The 26,491-nt window shown below is 35.9% G+C and overlaps 1 protein-coding gene across 7 annotated transcripts in view; it reads right to left on the bottom strand.

Annotated features, from left to right (window-relative positions):
* LOC119554677 (paired box protein Pax-5) overlaps positions 1-20,172 on the bottom strand; it is a 45,692-nt gene extending 25,520 nt beyond the window's left edge. For 3 of the 7 annotated variants that reach the window (XM_037866034.1, XM_037866114.1, XM_037865716.1), the window contains exons 1-4: positions 19,867-20,172; positions 14,414-14,790; positions 10,397-10,537; positions 10,291-10,329 (exon numbers count right to left, since the gene is read on the bottom strand). In XM_037866034.1, coding sequence (XP_037721962.1) covers positions 10,291-10,329; positions 10,397-10,537; positions 14,414-14,765 — 532 coding nt within the window. In that variant the 5' untranslated portion in view covers positions 14,766-14,790; positions 19,867-20,172. Of the gene's footprint in view, positions 1-268; positions 807-10,290; positions 10,330-10,396; positions 10,538-14,413; positions 14,791-19,866 lie in introns of those variants that run through there. The other 4 variants (XM_037865874.1, XM_037865793.1, XM_037866192.1 and 1 more) reach the window with 4 other exon arrangements.
* Between the last annotated feature and the right edge of the window lie 6,319 nt (positions 20,173-26,491).

Genomic DNA, 26,491 nt, shown 5'->3' with positions numbered 1-26,491 from the left:
GATCTCGGAAACAGCCGATTTGTTGCATGCATATTTCCATCTTCCTCGCACTCTCTTTAGGTGTGTAACGGGTATCAAATAATCGTCTACTGTTTTTTATACGGTTTTATTTCAGTTTAAAGAGTTATTATTAGGATATTTGTTGTTGTCGCTTGTTATTTATAATCAACTATTATGTGCTGTCAAAGGCTTTGACTCAAAGGTAAAAGCATAAGCACGTGTAGTTTATAAAATAAATGCATAAAATGCATAAAGAATAGAGTATTACATGTATAATATTCCATCATATTCTGGTTGTAGCGATAGGCTGTAGATAGGTCCATTTTACAGCAGTTTAGGTATCGATGAAGTAGTTGTATTATATTTCCTTTTGTTGAAACAAAATCAGAATTTGGACACAATCACTATATTATTTTCACTTTGATCACCATTTTATCAAAATTTGGATACCGGAAAAGCTTTAACTGTAAGCGTGACATACGTATCGCACCGCAACCGCAAACCGTAACGGTAAACCGAACCTGTAATCGATGCCGATACAGCTCTAGAAGTCCTCCGATTGCAACAACGAAGTTCTGATTGACGGTTTGGGAAAGCACTGGCCATCGGCTGGCAGCTGGAGATGAAGTTTGGTTTTCGTTGGGTACTCCTTTGCATAAGTAAAGTAGACCGAACACTCGCGTTGCTGTGGCTTGTTCAGTTGGCCCGGGATTCCTTTTCAACCGTTGACATTACTTTTTCTTCTTTTATTTAAAAGTGTGTTTTCTCTTTCGTTTTGTGTACCGTAAAATATTGCTAACCATTTTTTCCGGACTGTTTGCTGCCAGCCGCAGAGATTCTGCGCACGGTTTCCTTATTCTTATCTACTTCTACTATTTTTGCTTATCCCTATCTCTACTCAGTGTGGGATGGCGCGGGCGTTTGCATGTCCTTGGAAATACTTGGTCCTTTTTACGCTTACAACGCCACCGCACCGCCCACCCGTAACGGTTGGCGTTGACTCCGGGCAGCCGTTCCCATCTTACTGCAACCAGCCAATAAAGACAGCCCGAAGCCGAGGGACAGGCAAAGGCATAGCATCGCCGCAAACGACAATATTGGGAGGCTGCTCTTGTGGTGGCCAATCCGATTGCTCAGCCCTGCGACAGTATTTGGGTGGATGGATTGCCAAAGGTGTTTATTTTTAGGCAGTTGTTTGGTTTTTGTTTGGTTTTTGCAGCTAATGGCAGCCAGCAAGGGGCCAAGCAACCGAATCAGCAGACTTATCGCCATGTGTGCCGTGCACAGCTTTAAACCATCTTGGCTTCCATGGTTAGAAACATGATTCATGGTCAGACTTTTTAAACATTAAATAATATACCGCTTCAAATTTTGAACAACATTCAAAGCATATTTTAACTTGTACATGTGCTGCGAGTTCGTCTTGGACTATTCTAAAAAGGGCCTTCAAAGTTCACGCATTTCAGAATGGAGTGGAGTAGGCGGGCGGCCTCGCGATCCACCAATAGCCACAAAGAAAGCCAGGCACCAATCACAGCACGCCTTCCTGCCCACCACACTAAGTGTTGCCTCTGCATATTTCGACATCTCTTTCACACACTTGAATGACTCGGCTGCCGTCGCTTCGCACAAGCACGTCGGCACTTGCCCATTGAAATTTAATAAATGATTTCATGTTCGAAAGTATTATAAAACAAGAGAACGCTATGGCCTCGACTATTAGATACCCGTTAGTCAGCTAAAAGGAGTGCGAGAGGGATGGAGACATGCTTAAGGCAACTCTGCTTTTTTCACTAACACGCCTTGCCTATAGCGCCCCTAGCGTCTTCATGGCGTATTAGCTGATTCACTGCATGTGGTGTGCCATCTCTATGAGTGGCAAGATATTGATTAATATTTGGTTATAACTTTTTTAAGACTGGTCCAGTTTTAAATATTTGGCATGCAGAAGGTTATTGATAATAAGAACAATATCTCATTTAAATTTTAACAAAACATTAAAAACGCAAACATTTTTAAATTAGACGGGTTCTATTGTCATGCTTGTTTGTGGGCGTTAAAGGAGGCGTGGCACCCTGCTGAAACAAACGGTAATACTCTAGTTTACGGTCCTCACCCCCAAAATTCGCGAAAAAATTATCCTCGCGAATTCTTAAGAATTTACATGAAGAAATAAGGCGCGGTCTTCAATGGTTCTCTTGTAATCGAATTTCGACTTGCTATAAAAAATTTATTGGCCTTTAAATGATTTTTTATAAAAATCATGTAGGCTTTTCAATTTTTGTACTGCAACCACAAAATGTCTCTGTGCGAGTCGTGCAACGTTACTTTCGGGAGTTTCCTTACTGAAGAAACACAATTCCCACACCACATTAATTTACGGCATCTTGACAGAGATGGCAAATTTATAAAATCCAAAGATAAAATGATTTGATGTATGTAAAAATTAGGCATAAAATTTTAAAAAAAACGCAGCGATTTTTTTTTAAATTTATGCCTAATTTGTATGGACGATTTTTATTAATTTTTACTTTTACGAATTTTTTGTTGTCTTTAAAACATACATCAAATATATTCTCATAAATATTTATTTATTTAGGATCCAGCAAGTAATTAGTTCAATTCTTTGATTCCCGATATGATACGGAGGTGCGGAAAAATTGTAATGATTAAATAAAAAAAAAACAATACAAATTAAATAGTGTATTATTTAATGCTTTACAGATTTAGATTAAATTTGTCTGCAACCACGACTGTTTCATATGTCGCGGTCCGTGGACTACTATGTTGGCTCCTGTAAGTCAACAACCGCGATTTCTTCAAACTCGCTTTAAAAAGTTGGTCATCGAATTCTTAAGGAATCGCGGTCTATCGAGGATATTTAATTCGCGGCTGTGAGGCCTCCTACAAAAACAATTACAGATTTTTGTCACATTATATAGAATGCTTATTATTTTGACAAGGGATAAAAAGCCCCCATGTTTTTTTTATAGCAAAATACTCAAAATCATAAAAAAAGGCTACTTTATTTTTATAGCAAAACACGTAACTTTGAAATTCTATTACAAGAGAACCATGGCAGACCGCGCCTTTATTTCTTCATGTAAATTCTTAAGAATTCGCGGTCCGTCGAGGATAATTTTTTCGCGAATTTTGGGGGTGAGGACTGTGAACTAGAGTATTACCAAACAAACTTGCGCTGCACAGGAGGACCATGAATCTGCATGCCAAGTCCCAACATTCTTGCTCTCATAGTTTCTGAGATCTCAGCGTTCACACGGACAGACGGACATGGCCAGATCGACTCGGCTAGTAATCCTGTTAAATAATATATGTATATACGGAAACGCTTCCTTCTACCTGTTACATACTTGCCGACGAATCTAGTATACCCTTTTACTCTACGAGTAACGGGTACAATTAAGTCTACTATTTTATACAGCGTGACTGTAGGTAAAGAGCGGACGTTATCTATCTACTACTAAACTACTATTTAATATATTCTCGCACATGAAAACAATTCATGGTCCTCTACATTCAGTAAAGTAATACACTTTATGTACCAAAATTTATCGATCATAGCCAAGAATATGTAATATCCGTTAGTCGAAGAGTAAGAGGGTGTATTGTATTCGTTGAAAAGGTTAAACCAAGTAGAAGAAAGCATTTCTGTCCGTGTAAACGCCGTAATCTAAATTAAAATTTGACATGCAGTACCAATGAAGTCCATATAAGTTTTAACAACAATGCTTGTTCAATTTCTTTAAAAGTATTTAACAGTACACAGAAGCGTTTCCGACCCTACGAAGTATATGAATATATTCTTGATCAGGCCTAGTAGTCTAGTCCACCTAGGCATGTCCGTATGTCCGTATGAACGTTAAGATCTAAGTAAGTATTAAAGCTGCAAATTCTAGTATCGACTCCCTTCGTAAGCAAGTCGAAAAAGTCACAATGTGCCCACACACTTGTATGTATGATTTTTAATGATAATTTAAATGCCTTGTACATATTATTCGGACAGTTTTTCAAGAATTCATTAAGAAGTTAAGGTTATTAGGCCTCAAAAATTGTTGCCTCTAGCCCACTCCAATCGTGCTTTGCTGGCACACAAACTGGGATAGGCTGCCGTACGGATTACACTGCAGTACGGTTTACCGGGTATTTGACGGTGAATCATAAAATGTTTTAACATCAGCGATTTTGTTAAAAAAAAAAGCTGGCTATTTGGACATAAAAAATCGTTTGCATATTATCTCCGTGATGATTTTGAGCAGTGATGGGTGCTCAAACATATACAAAAAATTGGTAATTTGATAGTCGAGGCACTCGGTTGTAGCCTTGTTAAAGCTTAAGATTTGTTACTCTATGAGTAATGGGTACAACAAATATGCTAGAAATGGGCCATACCCATTACTCGCAGAGTAAAAGGGTCTACTAGATTCGTCGGAAAGTGTGTAACAGGTACATGGAAGCGATTCTGAGTAGGGTACCACGCCCACTCTAAAGCCCGCAAACGCCCACAACGCTAAAGCCTGTCTAGCGCCCACATTTTTGAAAATTTTGTGAAAGTTTAGAAAAGTGTTTGTTTTAGTGTTTTGTTCTACATCGACATATTAAACGATGTTGCAATTGAATGGTCCACTTAAAAGTTATTTGGAAATAAAGGATTCGACACTAGTTGGAGCAGTGGCGTCCTCTCTTCTTAAAAGTATTTTTAAATCAAAAAGTGTATATGAAAAAAAACGTACTTAGATATGTTTGGAAACGTTTTGGGATCTTTTTCTCGAATCTGTATAGAATATCCGTCTATAAAATCCGAAATGTTACTAAAAAGTTGAATGATTTCTTGAATTTTTATTTATTGAATTTGATTTGATTTAATAATTCTAGGCTTATAGAGATGCCAGACGGGCAATTTTTTGAAAATAGGAAGACATTACATTTATAAGTTCATGTAACAATTTGGTTGTAACAGAATTAACTAATTAACAAATATACACAACTTTTTAACAGTTGCTGCCAATACAATGGGTCAGTCGACTTCTTTATTCAAGCGTTTGCGCCATCTATACGATTTCTTTACAGACAGGTCGGCATTCAACAAACAAGAAATTGTAAAATGTTCTTTTAAAAAGAGATTGCATACTTTTTGCCGTTGCAGCAACCGCAATCTTTTATAAGATTTAAAATATGAAAAAAATTCAAAAAAAAAGGAATGTCTTGTATCATTTAAACGGATTTTAAAAGAGTGTGCGAAGGCATAGTAGTCGCCATACACGAATAAATGAAAATCTTCTGTGATAGTCCGATCGTATCGAGTAATACTTTAATAGAAAAGTATTACAAAGACTAAAAGGATTGCATACCAATACTATAAAAAATCAATTGGTTTGGGAGATAGAGCGTTGAAAGTGTATATGTAAAAATTTAGAAATTTTAATCTGTTGGGGACGTTAGTAATAAGTCCACAAGTTCATTAGTCTAGTTGTATTCTCACTTTAAATACGCGTCGAACGACACCTCATTTGCTAAAAGTCGATGTTCCGTTCAAAATTTATACCTTATTTTAGGATCCCGAAAATTGAAGATGATGTTAAACAGCTTAATATATGTAGGAATATTAAGTCCTTTTGGAAAAACTCGCTAGCTTGGCGGGAAAACAGCTATAAATAGCTCAGTTTCGTACGCCCATAACTTGTGAATTTCTAAAGCTACTTGCTTGTGCCATAAGTCGTTGGTAAAATGATTTGTATTAATACGATTGTTTAAAAATTTTTTGAAACTTTTTATTATTTCGAACTGTTAGCTTTTTTTTCTGAAAAATGATTTCGGTTGAAATTTGGACAACATTGAATTTTGTATGTGTATTTGTATTTTAATTGTTATAAACGGTTCCATATAAGAAACTTTAATTCTACGGCTTTTGGGAAGTAGACGATGTAATTCAATAATTGATGTTTAAAACAAAAACTCTTGATATCAAACAAAAACACCTCTTAACGAGGTAAAAATCAGGTGACGATCGCACCTTCAACAAACAAAAGTTCTGATATCAACTTTTGTGACGAAAATGTCTTATACAATCTACTAAATAAATGCACTTTTTAAGTTTTGTACATTCGGTAGGCCGAAATTCAATATGCCTGTTTTGAGCTGTATGATTTTGATAAGTGGGATTTGGCATGTAGATTCCTGAGCTTCTCCCAGTACATTTAGCTGAGTAACGGGTATCTGACAGTCGATGGCATCGACTATAGAGTTCTTTCTTGTTATAGCAGAAGTAGCTCATTAAATGCGTCAATATGCATATTTAAACATATAAACATAAACATAGACTGTAAAGAAATATTTCTTAACTTCATTCGAGAAAAAGTTTTTTATGCGCTTGCAGGAGTATAATGATTTCAGTCACAAGTTTGTTACGCAGTAAAGGAGACCCTACCGACCTCATAAAGTACGTATACAGTATTCTTGATCTGCATCACTAAACGAGTTGATTTTGGCATGTCCGCCTGACAGCTTTTACGCGAACTAGTCCCTGAGTTCTAAATCTTTCGAGATGAAGCCTTCCCAAAAGTCATATTTCTGTTGCCGGTAGTATGTGAGTCGGAACGAGCCAACTATATCCAATACCTCTCGTAGGAAAGAAATATTTTTTTAAACATGTAAAATAAATTATCACTTCGGTGTTTTTTGACATATTAACTTCTACTCTTGGGAATATCATTTTATTAATATTTCAGAATTTAAAAAAAAATTCTAAAAATTTGGTGGACTACAATATATAGGTGCGACTAAAGCGATCTTCCTTGTTTATATTAAAAATAATATTATTAATATTATATATATTATGAAATCAATTTAATAAAAATCGGACTACAATATCATATAACTGCCATCGGAAGATTCTGAAAATTAATGTAAAAAATAACACAAAGACTTTTATATTTTGTTATCGGTAAACATGCACATATAGTAAATAAAAATGGAGCGTTATCTATATATTTCTGTTATTATCTTTTCTTTTTCTTAAAATCGGACAGCTCTTTATACGACCTGCAAGGCAAGCCAAAGTTACCAAAGTTACTGCAAGGGTATCTCAACTCTGGGTGGTCAAAATTTACTTGATTTCATGTTTATAAGTAAAATTAAACACTATTAATTAATTAAATTACAAATATTTGAAATAACTATTACATTAATGAAATACTTTCTAAATTAATTAAGTGATTAAAAATTAAAGTAAATTAACTTGGGAAAGCGAATGTAGATAATCGGTTTATTTAGAAGAAATTCTAAACATATAAATATCTGTATATAAATGATATTATATAAGACGAAAGCAAAAAAAAGTCTTCCCATCAGCAGTCATCATTTGACTAACCGAAAAAGAAACACAGCTGTTACTTTTATGAAAAAGGGCATCTTCTATCAGATTGGGTCACATTTAATTCCCAGTTGTGTATTCAACTGGCTTGTATGGAAGCTTTTCTTTGTCTTTTGTTTGGGTACATTAAACCAACCCTCCCGACCACTCACATTCAAGCAAATTTTAACTTATGTTTTGGGAATTGTATAATTACATTTACGAATATTTATTTTTCTATATATAAGTCCCAAGTACAAGTACAAGTAGGATTATAACATTTAAGTAATCTAGCAAGAACAGGAAAGAAATATAAGTTCGGTAACCCGAAGCCAGCAACGGTTTGTGGGCGTTAGAGTATGCGTCGCAAACTTTTAGGTCAAAGAATTTGTGTTTACGAAACCAATGCATTTCTGAACAAATTTTTATTCTAGCTTCATAATAAGGAATCTAAATACAAGGTCTAAACCCTCTAGCTCTTTAGTTTCCGAGATCACAGCGTTCACACGGACAGACGAATATGGCTATATCGACTCGGCTAGCAATCCTGATCATGAACACATGTACTAAGCAGGGTAGAAACATACATGTTACATACTTTTCCCAGAAAACAATATATCCTCTTTCTCCATGAGTAAAGGGTATCAAAATTTCAAATCGTGAAAAGTGTTCTTGCTTTTCCCGTCTTTTTTTCTGGGTGTACCTGCAAAAGAGGACTTTTAGGGAAATCTTATTTCTGAGAGAGAAGAGACGGGCGATGCTGATAAAGAATATATAAACATTATAGGAATGTCTACTTTATTGAGTGACACATTTCTCACTAAAATCGATCTAGCCATGTCCATTGTCTGTCTGTCCGTGTGAGCGCTGTGATCTTGGAAACTATTTCAGATTTAGATTCCGTAGCCTTAAGCGTAGCGCAAGTTTACAACGCGAATATGCCACGCCCACTCTAACGCCCACAAACCGCCCAAACCTGTGGCGCCCACAAATTGTATGCCAGAAAAAAAATTTTAACTGAAATGTATTAGTCTCGTCAATACCTATCGATTGACCCAAAAAAAAAGTTTACCACGCCCACTCTAACGCCCATAACGCTTAAATCTGTCTACCGTTCACATAACCATATATTGAGATCAGGGGTAGGTGGCGCATTTCAGTCTCGCTTTGCTGCTTGCAAATCTCCATTTCCATTTTGTCCCTTTAGCTGAGTAATGGGTATCTGATAGTCGAGGTACTCGACTAAAGCGTTCTTCCTTGTTATACCCGTTTCTCGTAGAGTAAAAGGGTATACTAGATTCGTCGGAAAGTATGTATCAGGCAGAAGGAACCATAAGGAATATATATTCTTGATTAGGATCACTAGCCGAGTCGATCTAGCCATGTCCGTTTGTCCGTCTGTCCGGATGAACGCTGAGATCTTGGAAACTATAAGAGCTAGGCTATTGAGATTTGGCGTGCAGATTCCTGAGCTTCTTACGCAGCGCAAGTTTGTTTCAGCAGAGTGCCACGCCTACTCTAACGCCCACAAACCGCACAAAACTGTGGCTCCTACAGTTTTGATGCTAGAGAAAAAGTTGTAACTGAAATGTATTGCTCTCGGCAATACCTATCGATTGATCCAAAAACAATTTTTCCACGCCCACTTTAGCCCACAAACCGCCCACAAACATAAAAAAATCGTAAATATGAACGTGGATATCTCGGAAACTATCAAGGATAGAGAATTGGGATCTCAGATTTAGATTCCGTAGCCTTGTACGCAGGGCAAGTTTGTTACGCAAATATGCCACGCCCACTCTAACGCCCACAAACCGCCCAAGCCTATGGCGCCCACAATTTACATGCTAAATAAAAAATTTTAACTGAAATGTATTGGTCTGTCAATACCTATCGATTGGTCAAAAAAAATTTCGCCACGCCCACTCTAACGCCCATAACGCTTAAATCTGTCTACCTCCGGTAGGTGGCGCATTTCAATCTCGCTTTGCTGCTTGCATATTTCCCTTTGGTCAATTTAGCTGAGTAACGGGTATCTAATAGTCGAGGTATTCGACTATAGCCTTCTTTCTTGCTTTTCTTATTATTCCTATGACATCTATTTAACATCGTCGTGCAATTGGTTTGATTTTACTTTATTGCTGACTACAATAGGAAGAAGACTTTTACAAATGTTGTAATGGCTTTAAAGCTTACAGACTTGTTTGTGTAGAAGTGGACAGAGGAACAGATGGGAACGTCTGTTCAAATCAACCATTAGAACCAAGAATTTATATATCTCCTTCACAACGTAGCGAATTTCTGACCGAAATAATAGTAAAATGTCATTTAAAAACCGGAAGTAAGTACCTATGAAACCGGAAAATGATTTGATTCGTAGTTTCTGTCTTTATTTGGTTTAATTTATAATGACGATGTAATTGGTATTCCCTTATAAATGTGGTTATGGAATCGGAACTGAGTTGCTATCCCGACAACTTCTTAAAAAGTCTGGTGCGACTATGTAATTTTACACCGCATTGTGTATGGTGGAGCCTCAATCTCAATGTGAATCAGAACTTGAGGTTGTTCGATCGTCACCTGAGTGAGTGGAACAGCGTCCAGTGTCCAATGACTATCTCCATTGACCAAACCGAATAAATACAAGAAACAAAAAGAACTCTGTCATAGTCAGGAAACAGCATTGTGGTCAACGTACATTTTTTCAATTAGGCACGAAGATATTTGAGACAATTCCAACAAAGCCACAGAAAATTGATCGGATGGCGGTCACTTAGCTTTGTGAGAGAATATTACTGAAGCAATAATCGGTGTGGATAGCTACGTTTACGTGGGAGATGGGTATGTGTACTAGTCGGTCTCACGATACTCGTTACTACAAATTAAATATGAAAAACTATAAAATCGCTTATTTCACTTACCATCACCAGAAATACTGCCCTGAGAACTGTGTGAGTCTTCTGAAAAAGTTTAAAATATTTCGCACTTAAATATAGACTCAATGTAATACGCATATAAATATGGTACCTGCCCCGTTTTGAACATCATTCATTGCTGACATCCATTCGACGCCTTGGGCCTGTGACATGAAATTGTTAGCAGATGGTGGCGTATTGGTATCCGAAATGGTGCCCAATATTCTGTTAGAATATTCGTCAAATTTGTTCACTACAGTGCAAAAAAAAATATATATAAAATTTATTTACAAAAATAACCAATAACATTGTTTTAGCGAAATTCGGCAAGCCGAAGTTTCTATACCCTTGCAGGCCGTTACCATGGGAGCATTGCATATACTATACAAAGCTCTTCGATTTTAAAAAAACTAAAAAATAATTACAGAAATGTTAAGATAATGTGAAAATGTGAAGAGTAATTAAAGTAATTATATTCTCGATCATTGATTAATCACTAGACGAGTCGATCTAGCCATGACCGTCTATCCGTGCGTCTGTCCGTTTCTACTAGTCTCTCAGTTTTAAAACTATTGGGATGAAACCTTTCCAAAAGTCTTTATTGCATGTAGCATATACATAAGTCGGAACGAGCCGGATCAGAGAAATATATCCTATTGCTTCCATAGGAATGATCAAAAATATTATTTGAAACAATGTACAAATATAAGACCTTTAATGTTTCTTGACATATTAACTTCTACTTATGGGAATACCTCTCTTTTGATATTTCAGAATTTCGAATAAAATTAAAAACAAATCGGACAGCTTAACCATACAGCTGCCAAAGGGTCGATCGGATAAATATGAAATTTGGCATGCACATTATCAGGTGCAGAATATACGCACTAGGTGGCGTGTTTGTGAAACAGCCGATTTGCTTCATGCATATCTCTATCCCTCTCGCGCTCCCTTTAGCTGAGTAACGAATATCTGATGGTCGAGGCCATCGAGTATAGCATTTATCTTTGGGCAGTAAAAATGAATTTAGTTAATTTAATTAATGATTATTTACCGTGTTATATGCATTGTGACATAGATGGATACAAGTTGAAGTATCTTAACTATTAGCTTCTTTTTTGAAGAGCCATTATCGATACTAACTATTAGCAGACATAGGACTAAAGAGATTCTAAAACCACAAGGGTCATTTAAAATCGGAAGAATCCACATTTCTTAATATTTTTGAATAATTTAAATGAGGTTTTGTTCTTATTATCAATACGCATCTACAATCCAAAAATTTATTAAAAGTAATAGTCAATATTTTTCAAATTCAATCGAAATTGTACACCTCATGCAGTAAATCAGCTGTTTTAATAATAATTTAATTTTAATAAGACACCAAGCTGCTAGAGGCACTAAGGGCTAATTGGTGTTATGGGCTAGTTGGCGCTAGGTAGCGCTAGGTGGCGTTAGCTTCAGGCAACCATATCTCTATCCCTCTCGCACTCTTTTTAGCTGATTAACGGGTATTTGGTAGTCGATGGCGTTCTGTCTTGTTAATCTCAAAATGGCACCGAAAATTCTAAGCTTAGCTTAGCCTGTATGTCAGAATATGGACATTCCATTTATATAGGATGTACCTTCTGGGTTACAGTCAAAAAAATCATGGCGGTCATTATTAGACGCAGGATTTTTGGGAGATCTTTATCCACAAGCATTTTTATACATCAAACAAGAAAAAAAGTTAGCTTCGGCAAGCCGATGTTTATATACCCTTGCAGCTATAGTTATTTAATTTAAAAACACAAAAAATTATATTTTTAATAGTATAAGATAATATGTCAAAAAACACAGAAGCTATAATTTGTTTCATATTATTTTCCTACCAATTTTCCGATCGTTCCTATGGCAGCTATATGATATAGTCTTCCGATTTTGATAAAATTAAATTCGAAATTCAGAACTAATTAAAAAATGTTATTTCCAAGCGAAGAAGGTTATATGTTAAAAAACACCGAAGCTATAATTTGTTTCATATTATTTGCCTACCAATTTTCCGAGCGTTCCTATGGCAGCTATATGACATAGTCGTCCGATTTTGATAAAATTAAATTCGAAATTCAGAATTAATTAAAAAATGTTATTTCCAAGCTAAGGAGGTTATATGCTAAAAAACACCAAAGGTATAATTTTTTTTCATTTTTTTGTCCGATTATTCCTATGGGAGCTATAAGATATAGTTGTCCGATCCGGCTGGTCCCGACTTATATGCTACCTGCAAAAGATATAAGACTTTTGGGAAAGTTTCAGCCCGATAGCTTTAAAACTGAGAGACTAGTTTGCGTAGAAACGGACGGACAGACGGACAGACGGACATGGCTAGATCGACTCGTCTAGTCATGCTGATCAAGAATATATACACTTTATGGGGTCGGAAACGTCTCCTTCACTGCGTTGCAAACTTCTGACTGAAATCAATATACCCTCTGCAAGGGTATAAAGTGTCGTTATTTTATTTAACACACTGAGTACACTAGGAATACTAACAAAAAGGTGTTCAATAAAAATCATAGCACCTTACAGCATTAGGTGTACAGCAAAACGTGTAAACCTTTTTAGGCCGAATGATTCAAAAGGCCTTATAAATGTATTTATGCAGGAGTCTAAGAAGATATTTAAGCAACAAGCGACTGATCCCGAGTTTATTTACTTATGACTTTTCAAGGAACGGTCCAATTAGATATATTCTTAGCATGTTTGCACGTTTTTTCAAAATATTGAAAAATGCGGTCGCCAGTCAGACAGATTCACTCAGACAGAGGCACTCCGATGAATCGAACTATAACTTATAAACTATATTATAGTTTCCGAAAGCTCAGCGTTTATATGGACAGCCAAACAGAAGGACATGGCTGATCAAGAATATATATTCTTTATAGGGCCGGTAACGGTTCCTTCTGCCTATTATATTTCCGACTAATACCCCCTTGTACTACGAGTACAATACTAATAGTAAGTTGTGTATAAGTATTTTGTTGTTGTGACAGTAACTACTTCATTGTTCAAGTTTACATTGTTCAATTGATGGGGATCACAATTCAGATTTTACTGACCAAAGAAACATGATTCTTTTATTAAATAGAATTATCGGATAAATTAAACCTTATTCTTGAGCAGAAATTACCAATCTTCAGATAGCTGCGAATTTCAGATCATTACTAGTTTCATTTTTATTGCGGTCCGATTTTTTAAGGTTTAAATAGTAGGTAGGTAGTAGTAGTAGGTAGGTTTAATAGTAGGTATTGATAATGACAAATAAATCTAATTTCAAATTGAAACTCAAAGCTGTGGGCACCAAGCACCATAACAAAAAATAATATAACATTTTGCAAAAAATATCTGTTTTAATAGCTAAGGTATATTTTTCAAACTATGTTTTCTGTCTAACTAAATTACTTTGGGTCTTAGCAATAATATTGATTTTCTTGTATACTCAAACATACCTATGTGTTATAAATTCTTGCATTTTTTTGTAGTGCATGGACCAACAGTATAAATGATGCCTATTTAGGAATTCTATGATAAAGATCGTGGAACATTCCAATGTGAAGACATATAAAATTTCCTTATACCTAAAATTCCGTGACTTGGAGCAAACACCTTTCATTTAATTTCTGGTTTCTAAAGCATTCGTACAACTCGAACATGAATACAAGAAGAATCGATTTCTGCCAAAATCCTGGTAGGGGAAATAAAGGTTTGCAATCGCGTCCCAAGTGCATTGCTCTTGTGAGCTTGCTTAACTATTCCCCATCTCTTCTGTCAGCAAATGCTATTGTTCTTTAGATTCGGACGTTTGTAACTTGGATTAACATCCTCTTCTCCGACGGTCAACATTTTTCTCAAGAAAATTTTAATAGAATGAAAATGTAATCTTTTGTTTAACTCCATTACTCGTTAATGTAAACGTGAATATATCAATTGACTTATTTTATTTGTCATTATCTAAAAAAAAACTTTATTTAAGGTCAGTTCTAAGCATGAAAATGTCAATAAATGTCAAAGTTGGTGTTTGTGTCGTTTACATAAGCTAATATTTTTTTTTCATAATAATGTCAATAAAATGTATTAACACTCTGGTTACCTTTTGACTTATCTTCCATATGTGATGAGGTAAAGACGTTACTACCGGCATGATGTTGATGATCATGCTGATTTTGATTAGGGTTGATAGCAGTGCTCAGGCTATCACCTGTCGGCGTGCTCTGCAAAGTGTGTAATGTCGGTGAAACGGCCTGATGCTGTTGATGTGATAGGTGATGGTGTTGCAAATGCTGGTGATCGTGCTCATGCTGGCCTGTACTTGTATTCAGTGTTTGTTCTTGGGTACTGTGAAGAATCTGCGGCTGGTGTATATTACGGTGTTGAAGCTGATGTGAGAGTGTCCCGAGCCCATGGCTAAGATGTGATGATGTCTGCATATCCATTATGAGCATCAGGCTTCAAAAAATATTAAAGGAACTGGAAATCAAAAACAATTTAAAGTTTTTTAATTTTTAAATATATGGGGTTAGAAGTTAAATTCGTTAATCTAAAGTGTACTAATTAACTCTTCTCGTTCATTCGAATGCGCGTAAAACTATGCGATCCCGAATTGTGGAATATAATAACTTGTTTAGTACAAGAGAAGACAGTTTAGAATTGAAATGACCATAAATCACACTGAGAAACATTTTTTTGGTTTGGAAATAAGACAAAGTACATTTAGGTTTCTCTGGCTTAGATCCCGTTTTGGACGACTTAAAGTTATAAAATAAATATGGCTTATATTTGCCAAAAAGGTACATAGGCAATATATAAAAAACAAGGAAGAACGCTATAGTCGAGTACCTCGACTATCAGATACCCGTTACTCAGCTAAAGGGACCAAAGGTAAATGGAGATATGCAAGCAGCAAAGCGAGATTTAAATGCGCCACCTACCGGCGGAAGACAGATTTAAGCATTGTGGGCGTTAGGGTAGGCGTGGCAAATTTTTTTTGGATCAATCGATAGGTATTGACGAGACCAATACATTTCAGTTAAAATTTTTTATCTAGCATAAAAATTTTGAGCGCCACAGGCTTGGGCGGTTTGTGGGCGGTAGAGTGGGCGTGGCATATTCGCATAACAAACCTGCGCTGCGTACAAAGCTATGGAATCTAAATCTGAAATCCCAATACTCTATCTTTGATAGTTTCCGAGATATCCGCGTTCATATTTACGATTTTTTGAAGTTTGTGGGCGGTTTGTGGGCGTCCAAGTGGGCGTGGCAAACTTTTTTTTGGGTCAATCGATAGGTATTGCTAAGAACAATTCATTTCAGTTTAAATTTTTACTCTAGCATCAAAACTGTAGAAGCCACAGTTTTGGGCGGCTTGTGGGCGTTAGAGTGGGCGTGGCACTCTACTGAAACAAACTTGCGCTGCGTAAGAAGCTCAGGAATCTGCTCGCCAAATCTCAATAGCCTAGCTCTCATAGTTTCCAAGATCTCAGCGTTCATCCGGACAGACAGACGGACAGACGGACAGACGGACAGACGGACATGGCTAGATCGACTCGGCTGGTGATCCTGATCAAGAATATATATACTTTATGGGGTCGGAAACGCTTCCTTCTGCCTGTTACATACTTTCCGACGAATCTAGTATACCCTTTTACTCTACGAGTAACGGGTATAAAAACAAGAAAGGAAGTTAACTTCGGCAAGCCGAAGTTTGAATACCCTTGCAGCTATAACTATTAAATTTAAAAATACAAAAAATGATATTCCCAATAGTATAAGATAATATGTCAAAAACACCGAAGCTATAATTTGTTTCATATTATTTTCCAACCAATTTTCCGATCGTTCCTATGGCAGCTATATGATATAGTCGTCCGATTTTGATAAAATTAAATTCGAAATTCTGAACTAATTAAAAAATGTTATTTCCAAGCGTAGGAGGTTATATGTTAAAAAACACCGAAGCTATAATTTGTTTCATATTATTTTCTACCAATTTTCCGATCGTTCCTATGGCAGCTTATTTAAGCTATCGGGCTGAAACTTTCCCAAAAGTCGTATTTCTTTTGCAGGTCGTATATAAGTCGGAACCAGCCGGAACGGAAAACTATATCTTATAGCTCCCATAGGAATAATCGGGAAAAAAATTTGTTTTAATTATATCTTTGGTGTTTTTTAACATATAACCTCCTAAGCGTGGAGATAACATTTTTTAACATTAACATTAAGTAGTTTTGAATTTCGAATTAAATTTTATCGAAATCGGACGACTTTATCATATAGCTGCCATAGGAACGATCGGAAAATTTGTGGAAAAATAATATGAAAAAAATTATAGCTTCGGTGTTTTTCAACATATAACCTCCAACGCTTGGAAATAACATTTTTTAATTAGTTCTGAATTTCGAATTAAATTTTATCAAAATCGGAAGACTATATAATATAGCTGCCATAGGAACGATCGGAAAATTGGTAGGAAAATAATATGTTACAAATTATAGCTTCGGTGTTTTTTAACATGTAACCTCCTACGCTTGGAAATAACATTTTTTAATTAGTTCTGAATTTCGAATTTAATTTTATCAAAATTGGACGACTTAATCATATAGCTGCCATAGGAACAATCGGAAAATTGGTGGGAAAATAATATGAAACAAATTCTAGCTTCGGTGTTTTTTTGACATTTTATCTTATACTATTGGGAATATCATTTTTTGTATTTTAAAATTTAATGATTATAACTGCAAGGGTATACAAACATCGGCTTGCCGAAGTTAACTTCCTTTCTTGTTATTTTGCGTTTATGTAGGTATAGACAAAAGAAACTAAAATGCCAAAAAAATTTTGAAAAAGTTAATCTAGGGCTCAAAAAATCGAAAAGCATTTTTTCTTTAGATGGCTATGCCTCGAGTATCCTCAACATGAACTAGTCTTCTAGTACTGGAACAATTCATGAACAAATTTACAATGGCATACAAATTTAAAGCTTTTAGATCAATTTAAGGTACATAGGCAATATATGAAAAACAAGAAAGGAAGTTAACTTCGGCAAGCCGAAGTTTGTATACCCTTGCAGTTATAAGAAATAATGAATGTTAGTAACACCATGTTAAATTATTAAGGATTGTTGCTAGCTTCAGTGATATTTGTGTAAAATTAAATTCGTAATGCTGAAAAGTTAAAATATTCTGTATCCCAGAGTAAAAGATAATACGATCAAAATCAACAAGGCACAATTTTTTCAAAAAGAATTATTTCATTAATTCTCTGGCTGTTTCTTTGGCAGCTAGAGTCATAGCTAACATATATGTTAGAGTCGTCCGAAATTCTAAAAAATACAAAAATTCCCAATAGTATAAGATAATATGTCAAAAAACACCGAAACTATGATTTGTTTCATATTATTTTTCCCCCAATTTTCCGATGTTCCTATGGCAGCTATATGATATAGTCGTTCGATTTTGATGAAATTAAAAACGAAATTCAAAACTAATTTTAAAATGTTATTTCCAAGCGTAGGAGGTTATATGTTAAAAACACCAAAGATATCATTTAAAAAAATTTTTTTTTTGATTGATGTCCTATCCGGTTCCGACTTATATACTATACTACCTGCAAAAGAAATAAGACTTTTGGGAAAGATTCAGCCAGATAGCTTTAAAACTGAGAGACTAGTTTGCTTAGAAACGGACGGACAGACGGACATGGCTAGATCGACTCGCCTAGTCATGCTGATCAAGAATATATATACTTTATGGGGTCGGAAACGTCTCCTTCACTGCGTTGCAAAATTCTGACTGAAATAATAATACCCTCTGCAAGGGTATAAAAGGGCAGATATACTAAATATCAATCATGAGAAAAATTCAGCAAGTGAATTTATTTGGTTGATCGCCTAATACATTTTTGTCACAAAAATTGATATCAGAACTTTTGTATGTTGATGGTCGGAAAAGTCTCCTTCACTACGTTGCAAACTTATCCTCTGCAAGGGTTTAACAAGTCTTGTGCAAACTTGTCAGTAGGTTTCATACAAACACACAGATCGTATTGGCTTAAGATGTATATCGGGGATAAAACATCTTGGGCTTAAGAGTGAGAATTTTAGATGTGGTCTAAAGAACTAAATTTGTCATGCCGGGCTCCCTTATTATATTTGTTTCCTTTAGTTATCTACAGGCAATCAACATACATTTCTGTAAGGCTTTAAAATGCGCAACAGAAGGCAATTGCTTTTCCCGCTCATTTAATTGTGGTTCGTCGTCGTAGCCAGTCGCCTGCCCTGCAAGGTGCACTGGCTACACGCCAGATGAAGGCTGAACCCGCGCAAACGTGTTTGCTAGCACTCATTCACCTGTTGTTAATTGACCTTTTTGGGACTATCACTCCCCTAAGGGTCACTGTAGTCGAAGGAGCCAGCTAAGGGTATGGTGCATTGTCTAGGCCATCTGTTTTTTCTTTACACTTTTATTCGTTTAATAGAAATTGGGACCCCATAGCCGAATATGTCTCTTCATCTTCGGTTTATTTTTTGCAAGTGTGCCATCAATTCTTTTCTTGTACTTTGCATACGTAAGTACTCATAAACAAATTTTCAATACGCACACATATTGTAGGAGGAAAAGCATTCGTCTTTAAGTCCGACTTCTTCATATATTTATCGGTTAATTCTTCCCATGTTGCTAACACAATGAACTTGTCTTTTAAAACGAAGGTTTTGGCTCAACTGTTCACATCTTACCACCACAGTCGACCCTTTTTATTTCATTTCTTATGTTTTTTGCTGGTGGGTTTACAGAAGCGCGGGAAAATAAAGTGGAAGTGTTGGCACAGGGATGAAAGAATGAAAGTTATACCCCTGAGTTTTGTATAAATCTTCTGCACTAATATAAGATACGAAAAAAGTCTCGTAAGAACATTTTCTTCTTTATGTTGTATTAGTTTAGATGAAAAGGATTTCGAATTACATATATATATATAAATACTTGTATATATATAAATATTAACTTTTATTCATAGAATCAAAATGTTTTTATAAAAATACGATTAAATTATTTTTAAATAATCGGCGCATAAAGTGCTTAAGTGTTAAGCAGATAGATGAACTATAAATTTTTAAGTACTAGAAATCGTGATATCTTTGGTACCATAAAACAAAAGTCACGGCCGGGCATAGCGATCCTGCTTCGAGGTCATTCGGGTTTATACACTTTGTTCTTTTCAATACCAACTCACTTTCATACTACATTCAATTCAACAAAATTAAAAGTGGGAAAAATAGCCGCATTTTCACACACTCCAGCCGAATAATGGCGAGTCAGAAAACTTAGCTAAGGCAGTCTATGAAAACAGAGAAAATAAGCAGCTCAAGGTCAGGAGCGTGGGTAAAAATAAGATATTTGAGTTCGATCCAGCATAGAAACCATGGAAAACGGGTAAGAGCAAAAACCGGACGAATAAAGTGATATGTAAAATATTATTCAAACAACTTTTCTTTAATGATAATTCAAACCATAAGAAGTTTAAGCTTAAACTATAAGCAAGTAAACTTACTAAATCTTTTTATGTTGGTGCTTCGTATTTTTAAACGTCTTAAAGCATGTAATGTGTTATAATCTAATCTATAGAACGACACTTTGTAGGTATTAAACTCTGTGAAATTCGAATTTAAAATCACACTTTTAGTTTTGATAGGTACACACTTAGTATCACTTAAATTATAAATAATCGTCACGTCTATATAAGTTTAACGTTCTAACGATTCTTGGCAGGTTAAAAAGACAGCGTGTTCCACCTGTTGGCTATGAGTCCACGAAACACCGCGAGTTTCAGGTGGATCTTGAAGCGTACGCCAAGAGATCTCGAGCGAAACTAAATTGTTGAACGGCAATGGACGGCGGAAGCCGTTTTTACATCGCTCAAACTCAAGCGACCACTTTTTTGAGTGTGTTTATGGTTATATATTGTTTGAGTCGCGCTCAAAACTTGGCCCAAGACGGCTATACGGTTGGTCGGTTCCATTTGCGCTCAAACTGGCATTCGACTAATCGGGGGACCTAGCGTTTTGGTCGGACGCAAAAGCTGGGCTTGAAATATGATCACCGCACCGAATGTGTGATGGAGAGAGAAAAGAAATGATTCAGCGTTGGGTCAGTGAAATAGAAGGTATGAGAGACTATTCCCGTTTTCGCTTTGTACGGTCTTCATGCTCAAAATGTTAGAGTGTTTTTAATAGTAATTTACGCTTTGTTTTAAACATATGTGTACGTGTCAATGTATTAATGATTATGAGCGCACTCCGACAACCAATATAATGCTTGTGTACTCTTGAGTAAATAAGCAACTTAAAAACCAGGCAAACCTTTCTCCTTTTCACGTATGTACAATGTACATAAGTAGCCAAAAACAAAAATCTAGCCTCGATGGCGCAAACTGGAAAAACCTAAACGTTTAAACTTTAAATTACAACACTATTTTAGTCAACTTATATAAACTTTGGCTTGCAAAAGTAAGCTAGCTTATGTTCTCGATTTTTATCAAAAATACTTGTACTTTGATGTTCTTACAGCCGTTCGGTGTGTATTGTATTCGTTGAAAAATATATAACCGGTAGAAGGAAGCATATCCGACCTTATAAACTAGATTTATTATTGATAAGGATTACTAGCCGATTCGATCTAAACATGTTCGTCTGTCAGTGTTGATCTCGGAAACTGTACGAAAGTTGGGATTAAGCATACAGAGTCTTCATGCGCAGCGCAAGTATTTATCCTGATGTGACGCCCATTCTGCTAAAACCCGTCTGGCGCCCTCGTGTTTAAGGTTTTCTAAGACATAATGGCCTTGATCTTGCCAAAACTTCTCTCTAACTAAAAAGTCTATACATGAAGTCAATCCTCGGATTTTGTACAAGGGTAAATAGTATTGTGGTTTATTCAAAACTAAGAGACTAGTTTGCGAAGAAACGGACGGACAGACGGACATGGCTAGATCGACTCGTCTAGTCATGCTGATCAAGAATATATATACTTTATAGGGTCGGAAACGGCTCCTTCACTGCGTTGCAAACTTCTGACTCAAATCAATATACCCTCGGCCAGGGTATACAAATTATATCTTTGGTGTTTCTTAAAATATAACCTCCTAAGCGTGAAAATAACATTTTTTAATTAGTTCTGAATTTCGAATTTAATTTTATCAAAATCGGACGACTTTATCATATAGCTGCCATAGGAACAATCGGAAAATTGGTGGGAAAATAATATGAAACAAAATATAGCTTCGGTGTTTTTTGACATATTATCTTATACTATTGGGAATATAATTTTTTCGTATTTTTAAATTTAATAATTACAACTGCAAGGGTATACAAACTTCGGCTTGCCGAAGTTAACTTCCTTTCTTGTTAAGATATACATATGTTTGGCAAGTAGAGATCTTTTTGGCTGTAAGGCCTAGCTCGATCGCCAAAGCACGTTTCAAGATCTCGTCCTTTCGGTATTTCCAAACGCCCTTACCAATTTCCAAGCTTGGCGCACACATTGTACACAAATATAAATATTTAAAAGATATTTTTAAAATGTTGTTTTGTAACAATAAGTTGTAACAATAAGTGTATAAAATAAGAACGCAAGGCTTAAAAGATAAAGGTTCGCAAAAATAATAAAGAACTCCAAATATTCCATACAAAATTATGTGTAACATTTGAGTAAATTGTGTTGAACGGAAGCTAAGTCTGTTTACGAGAATAATCAACCCCCTTTTTGCTTATTCGATCGAGTTTGGTTTTAACATTGAGTGACCGGCATTCTACAGGTTGACAACAGCGACCAAGTACATATGTAGAAAATTATAAGTATATATACACGAATGCACGTTTGTAGTAAAACCATATGAAGGTCGTCATTATTAGAAGTACAGTCGAACCTTCTATAAAATATACAATGTTTTGTACTTTCTTTGGTAATACCGCATGCACGAATTTTTCAGATTTGGCAGGCATAGAAAAGACTAAGAAAAAGCTATGTTGGTATCACTATTAGTCGATCTAACTCCGGTTGCTGGTATACAGCTATTAAAGCGAAAACGGCGCGTGCCGAGCAATCTTCGACTACCGTTGCAAGCTACACGGAAGGGAGAAGAGAATTCACTCGACCGTCTCAAAATCAAGAGCTTGCTGCTGCTAGTCTAATAAACTAGAAACTTGGAAAACTGGCAAGAAGGCCTTCTTCTTTTTTATTGTTTTGTGCATAACATAATAAGAACTCAAAATACCCATCATAAGCTTTTTTAATTAAATTTCAAATTGTATCTGGGCTATTTTTGTAACCTTGCAGGGGGTTTGTGATTTCAGGCAGAATTTTGGATAGCAGGCATTACCGACCCTATAAAGTAAAAATATTTTAGATCAGAATTATTAGACGAATAGATCTAGCCATGTACGTTTGTCTGTTCGTTTCTACGCAGGTGTCTCAAAAAAAATGGTTGTTAACAAGAAAATAACTCTGGGGTATAGCAATTTTCAGGTTTCAGAATTTTGATAAAGGTTTGCACTGACGTATTTTTCAAATACGGTTGTTTTTATAAAGAAATAATACGACTTTTTAAAAATGATTAGAGCCATATTTTCCTTTTTTTCATACAAATTTTTTTTCGAGGAAAACAGATTTAAAAGTAGATGTTTACACAATTTCGTCCTTTTTAATAAGTATGGGTTAAGAAAAGTATTGTATCATTCAAAAGGCATTTAAATTACCTTTCCATTGATGCCAAAGCTTACAAGAAGTAAGTTCAAATTATGATTATATTTAACTTTTGTTTTGTCAAAACACTTATGCCGACCAGTGTATATAAATGGCAATACTCTAGTTTATGGTCATCGATCTCGAAGTGTGAGGACTGTCCTGCTATAAAGACAACTATTTGTCCAATTTTTTAGAATGCTTATTATTTTGACAAGAAAAACACTCATAATCGTAGAAAAGGATACATTATTTTTATAGCAAAACACGGAACATAAGAGAACCATGGCAGAATGCGCCTTTATTTCTTCATGTAAATTCTTAAGAATTCGCGGTCCGTCTGGGTAATTTTTTTTCGAAATTTGGGCGTGTGGACCGTAAACTAGAGTATTACCAAATAAGTTAGATATATAGTTATTTAGATATATGCAATCGAAAAAAATATATAAAAAGTAAATCTATTTTGATCAGAGAACTGTTTTATAATTAGGTAGTGCACAAACGTATGTACATTTTATAATGTTCATCCCTTACCTTTTCCCTGAACGAAGGAAATTCCGTGACACTGACGATGCCCGCGCTTAATAAATGGAACACCTGTTAGACCGTGGTGGTCGTGCTGGAAATAAAAACCTACCCTCCGATCAGGTTCTTTGTTAATTTTTCCGTTCGTCTTTTGTATGTAATGTGGTTAAAATGTGCGTTAATGTAAATACTAAAACTGACATGAACACACTCGCAAAAAGTTCAATGATCTCAAAAGCTATGATTCGAATGCACATTCATAAATTTAAATACAAATTTAAAAATCTAGATATATTATCTTTATTCTTTTATTTACTAGCTTTCCCTATACGAGGTTGTCGTTTAGTAGACATAAGAAACTGGAAGCAAAAGTTTGTACGTACATATGCATGTCTGAATGTATGTATTATTTGAGCACATAGTTATGTGTACATAAGTATGTATTTGTAGAACTGCGCTTGATAGCTCTTGATATGAACAATCGGTATTCATATGTTTTTGGTATGAAATTCGGTATTTCAATCGTGGCTCGTGGCTTTTCACGGTCTGCAAGCCAACCGAGACAGCTTTTCCGCCGTTTCTTTTGGTTGTTGTTGACTGCTAACTTTAGGTACTGGAACTGCCATTGTTGTTTCTGTTATGTTATGTACTGCTCATTTATACTACTAACTATATTTACTGGTATACTCTTGCAGAGAGTATTACAATTCTGTTAAGAAAGTTTGGAGATTTAGACGCTTATGCGGACAGACAGCAAGTCTTCCTGATCCAGAATATACGCATGTAGTCAAAATACGACATGTTCTTACGACTTTTTCTTAACTTTTAATACCCTTTCAAATAATGCAACGCAGGAAAGATAATATTTCTAAGCCTATAAAGTTTATGTATTTTGGATCAGCGTCACTTTGGCCGAGTGTCCGTTTCTACGCAAAAGTCTCTTTGGATTTGGTTATATACCTATTATTTTAGTTGCACGATATATGAGTATATAGCATATACATTTTAGCTGGCCGATGCTTACTTCCTTTCTTGTTTCTCTCCCAAAACTGGGGAGAGATCTGCAGATGTGGACTATCCGTATATACACTAAGAAAAAAAATCAAGTATTTCGTGCTTGAACCTAGTATTTTCGGTGTCAAAACTTCGCCAAGCATGGAAAATACAGAACGCGAGAACAAAATACTACTTTCGAGCACGAATTTTCAAGACCGAAAATACTAGATTTAAGAACCTTTCGGTCTTCAATCAAGTATGAATAATTCTTAAATTAAGTCATATTTGGACTAAAAACAAGATCGATTTAATAATAAAGTAAGAAAGTTGCAGGCATGATTTAAGGACGAAACTGATGATTTAAGGAAACTGAAACGAAATAAACGAGATATATATAAATAATATTAATATTATAAGTTTACTCACGACTTGTCGCTCACGGGCATTAACACTGTCTAATTTATGTATTTATGTATTTATACCGAGTACTTTCAGAATAAACAGTTGGGAATTTTTAGAGTTGGCAGACATTAAAAATCCAAAAAGTGCTCAATATGAGAATTTTCTGAGCACGAACGTTCTTAAATGTTAAGCATGCAATTTTTCTTAAATCAAGGCTGTTTGTACTTGTTTTTAGCACGGTGTTTTTCCCTGAGTGTAGGGACAGTCAACTACCAATCTTTGGTGAATAAACTTTTAACAAAAGAGATATATGACATGCCGGAAGTGAGTTCGTTTTTATACCCGTTAGAGTTAAGCGGTGTTTTTTATGTTGTAGGAATTTATTTATAAAAGCTTGAAAGTTGGGAAAGCATGCAGATTCTTGGGATTCCTGCACAGCGCAAGTTTGGGCACGCCCACTCCGACGCCCGTAAATCAATATTTGAATTCTGTAGAAAAATTGTAGAGGCTCGGTGTTGGGTGCTAATGGTAAGTAAATTTTCATGTTACAACGAAAAAATCGAACAACTATTTTTGAAGTTGTTGAAAAGCAAAAGAAAACGCTATAGTCGATGGCCACTATTAGATACCCTTACTTAACTTAAGAAGAATGCGAAAGGGATGGAGATATGCTTAAAGCAACTCTGCTTTTTTCACTAGCATACCTAGCCAGTAGCGCCACCTATCTTTTTTTCCTATAGCGCCACTTAGCCTTGCGCTGCACAGGAAACCCAAGAATATGCATGTCAAGTCCCAACGCTCTAGCTTTTGAAGTTTCAGAGATCAGCGTTCATACGGACGGGGAGACAGACGGACATGGCTAGATCGGCTCGGGATCCTGATCAAGAATATGTATACTTTATAGGGTCGGTTTATAGGTCGCTTCTATAACTAGCTATTAAGAAAAAAGGATACATATATCAAAGTCGTACAGTAAGCTCCGCTTAAGCTGCCAAGTAGCTGGTGGTGGTGGTGTACGGAGTCTTAATGGAGAGGTCGTCGGAGATCGTATTACCGGTGGTTCTGCTAAAAAGATACTTCTATTAGTACAACGCAACCAAATTCTTTTGGCCAGAACTTACTTTCTTTGCAAGGACACGCCCGGCTGGATGTCCATGTAGAGAGCGAAGTCCCACTCGGCATGTTCCTTCCCACTGGGATTCTCTTGTGGATCTCCTCCAGCACTTCAACTATTCTGCGGATTTGCCCCTGTTGTGGTATTGCTTCCTGTCGGTGATATCCCACAAAAAAGGGCAACAGCTTGAATTGGGCGTCCTATTTCATCTGTAATGACCTCCTGCAGTCGATCTTAGGGGTTTCCTTCCATTTTTAATTTTTAGTTTCCACATCGCCTTTGCACGAACACCGCCAAAGATTATGTTTCCTATTCTTTGGGCCGCAGCTAACGGCGCTCATCGGAATTCTCTCGCTAAATCCGGTATTTTTTCTGGTATTTCCTTAGCTCATCTGAGTAC

Source organism: Drosophila subpulchrella, chromosome 4 (assembly GCF_014743375.2).
Source record: "Drosophila subpulchrella strain 33 F10 #4 breed RU33 chromosome 4, RU_Dsub_v1.1 Primary Assembly, whole genome shotgun sequence".
NCBI classification, from domain to species: Eukaryota; Metazoa; Arthropoda; class Insecta; order Diptera; family Drosophilidae; genus Drosophila; species Drosophila subpulchrella.
Note: the sequence above shows the minus strand (reverse complement) of the source record. Positions and strands in the feature narration are given on the sequence as shown.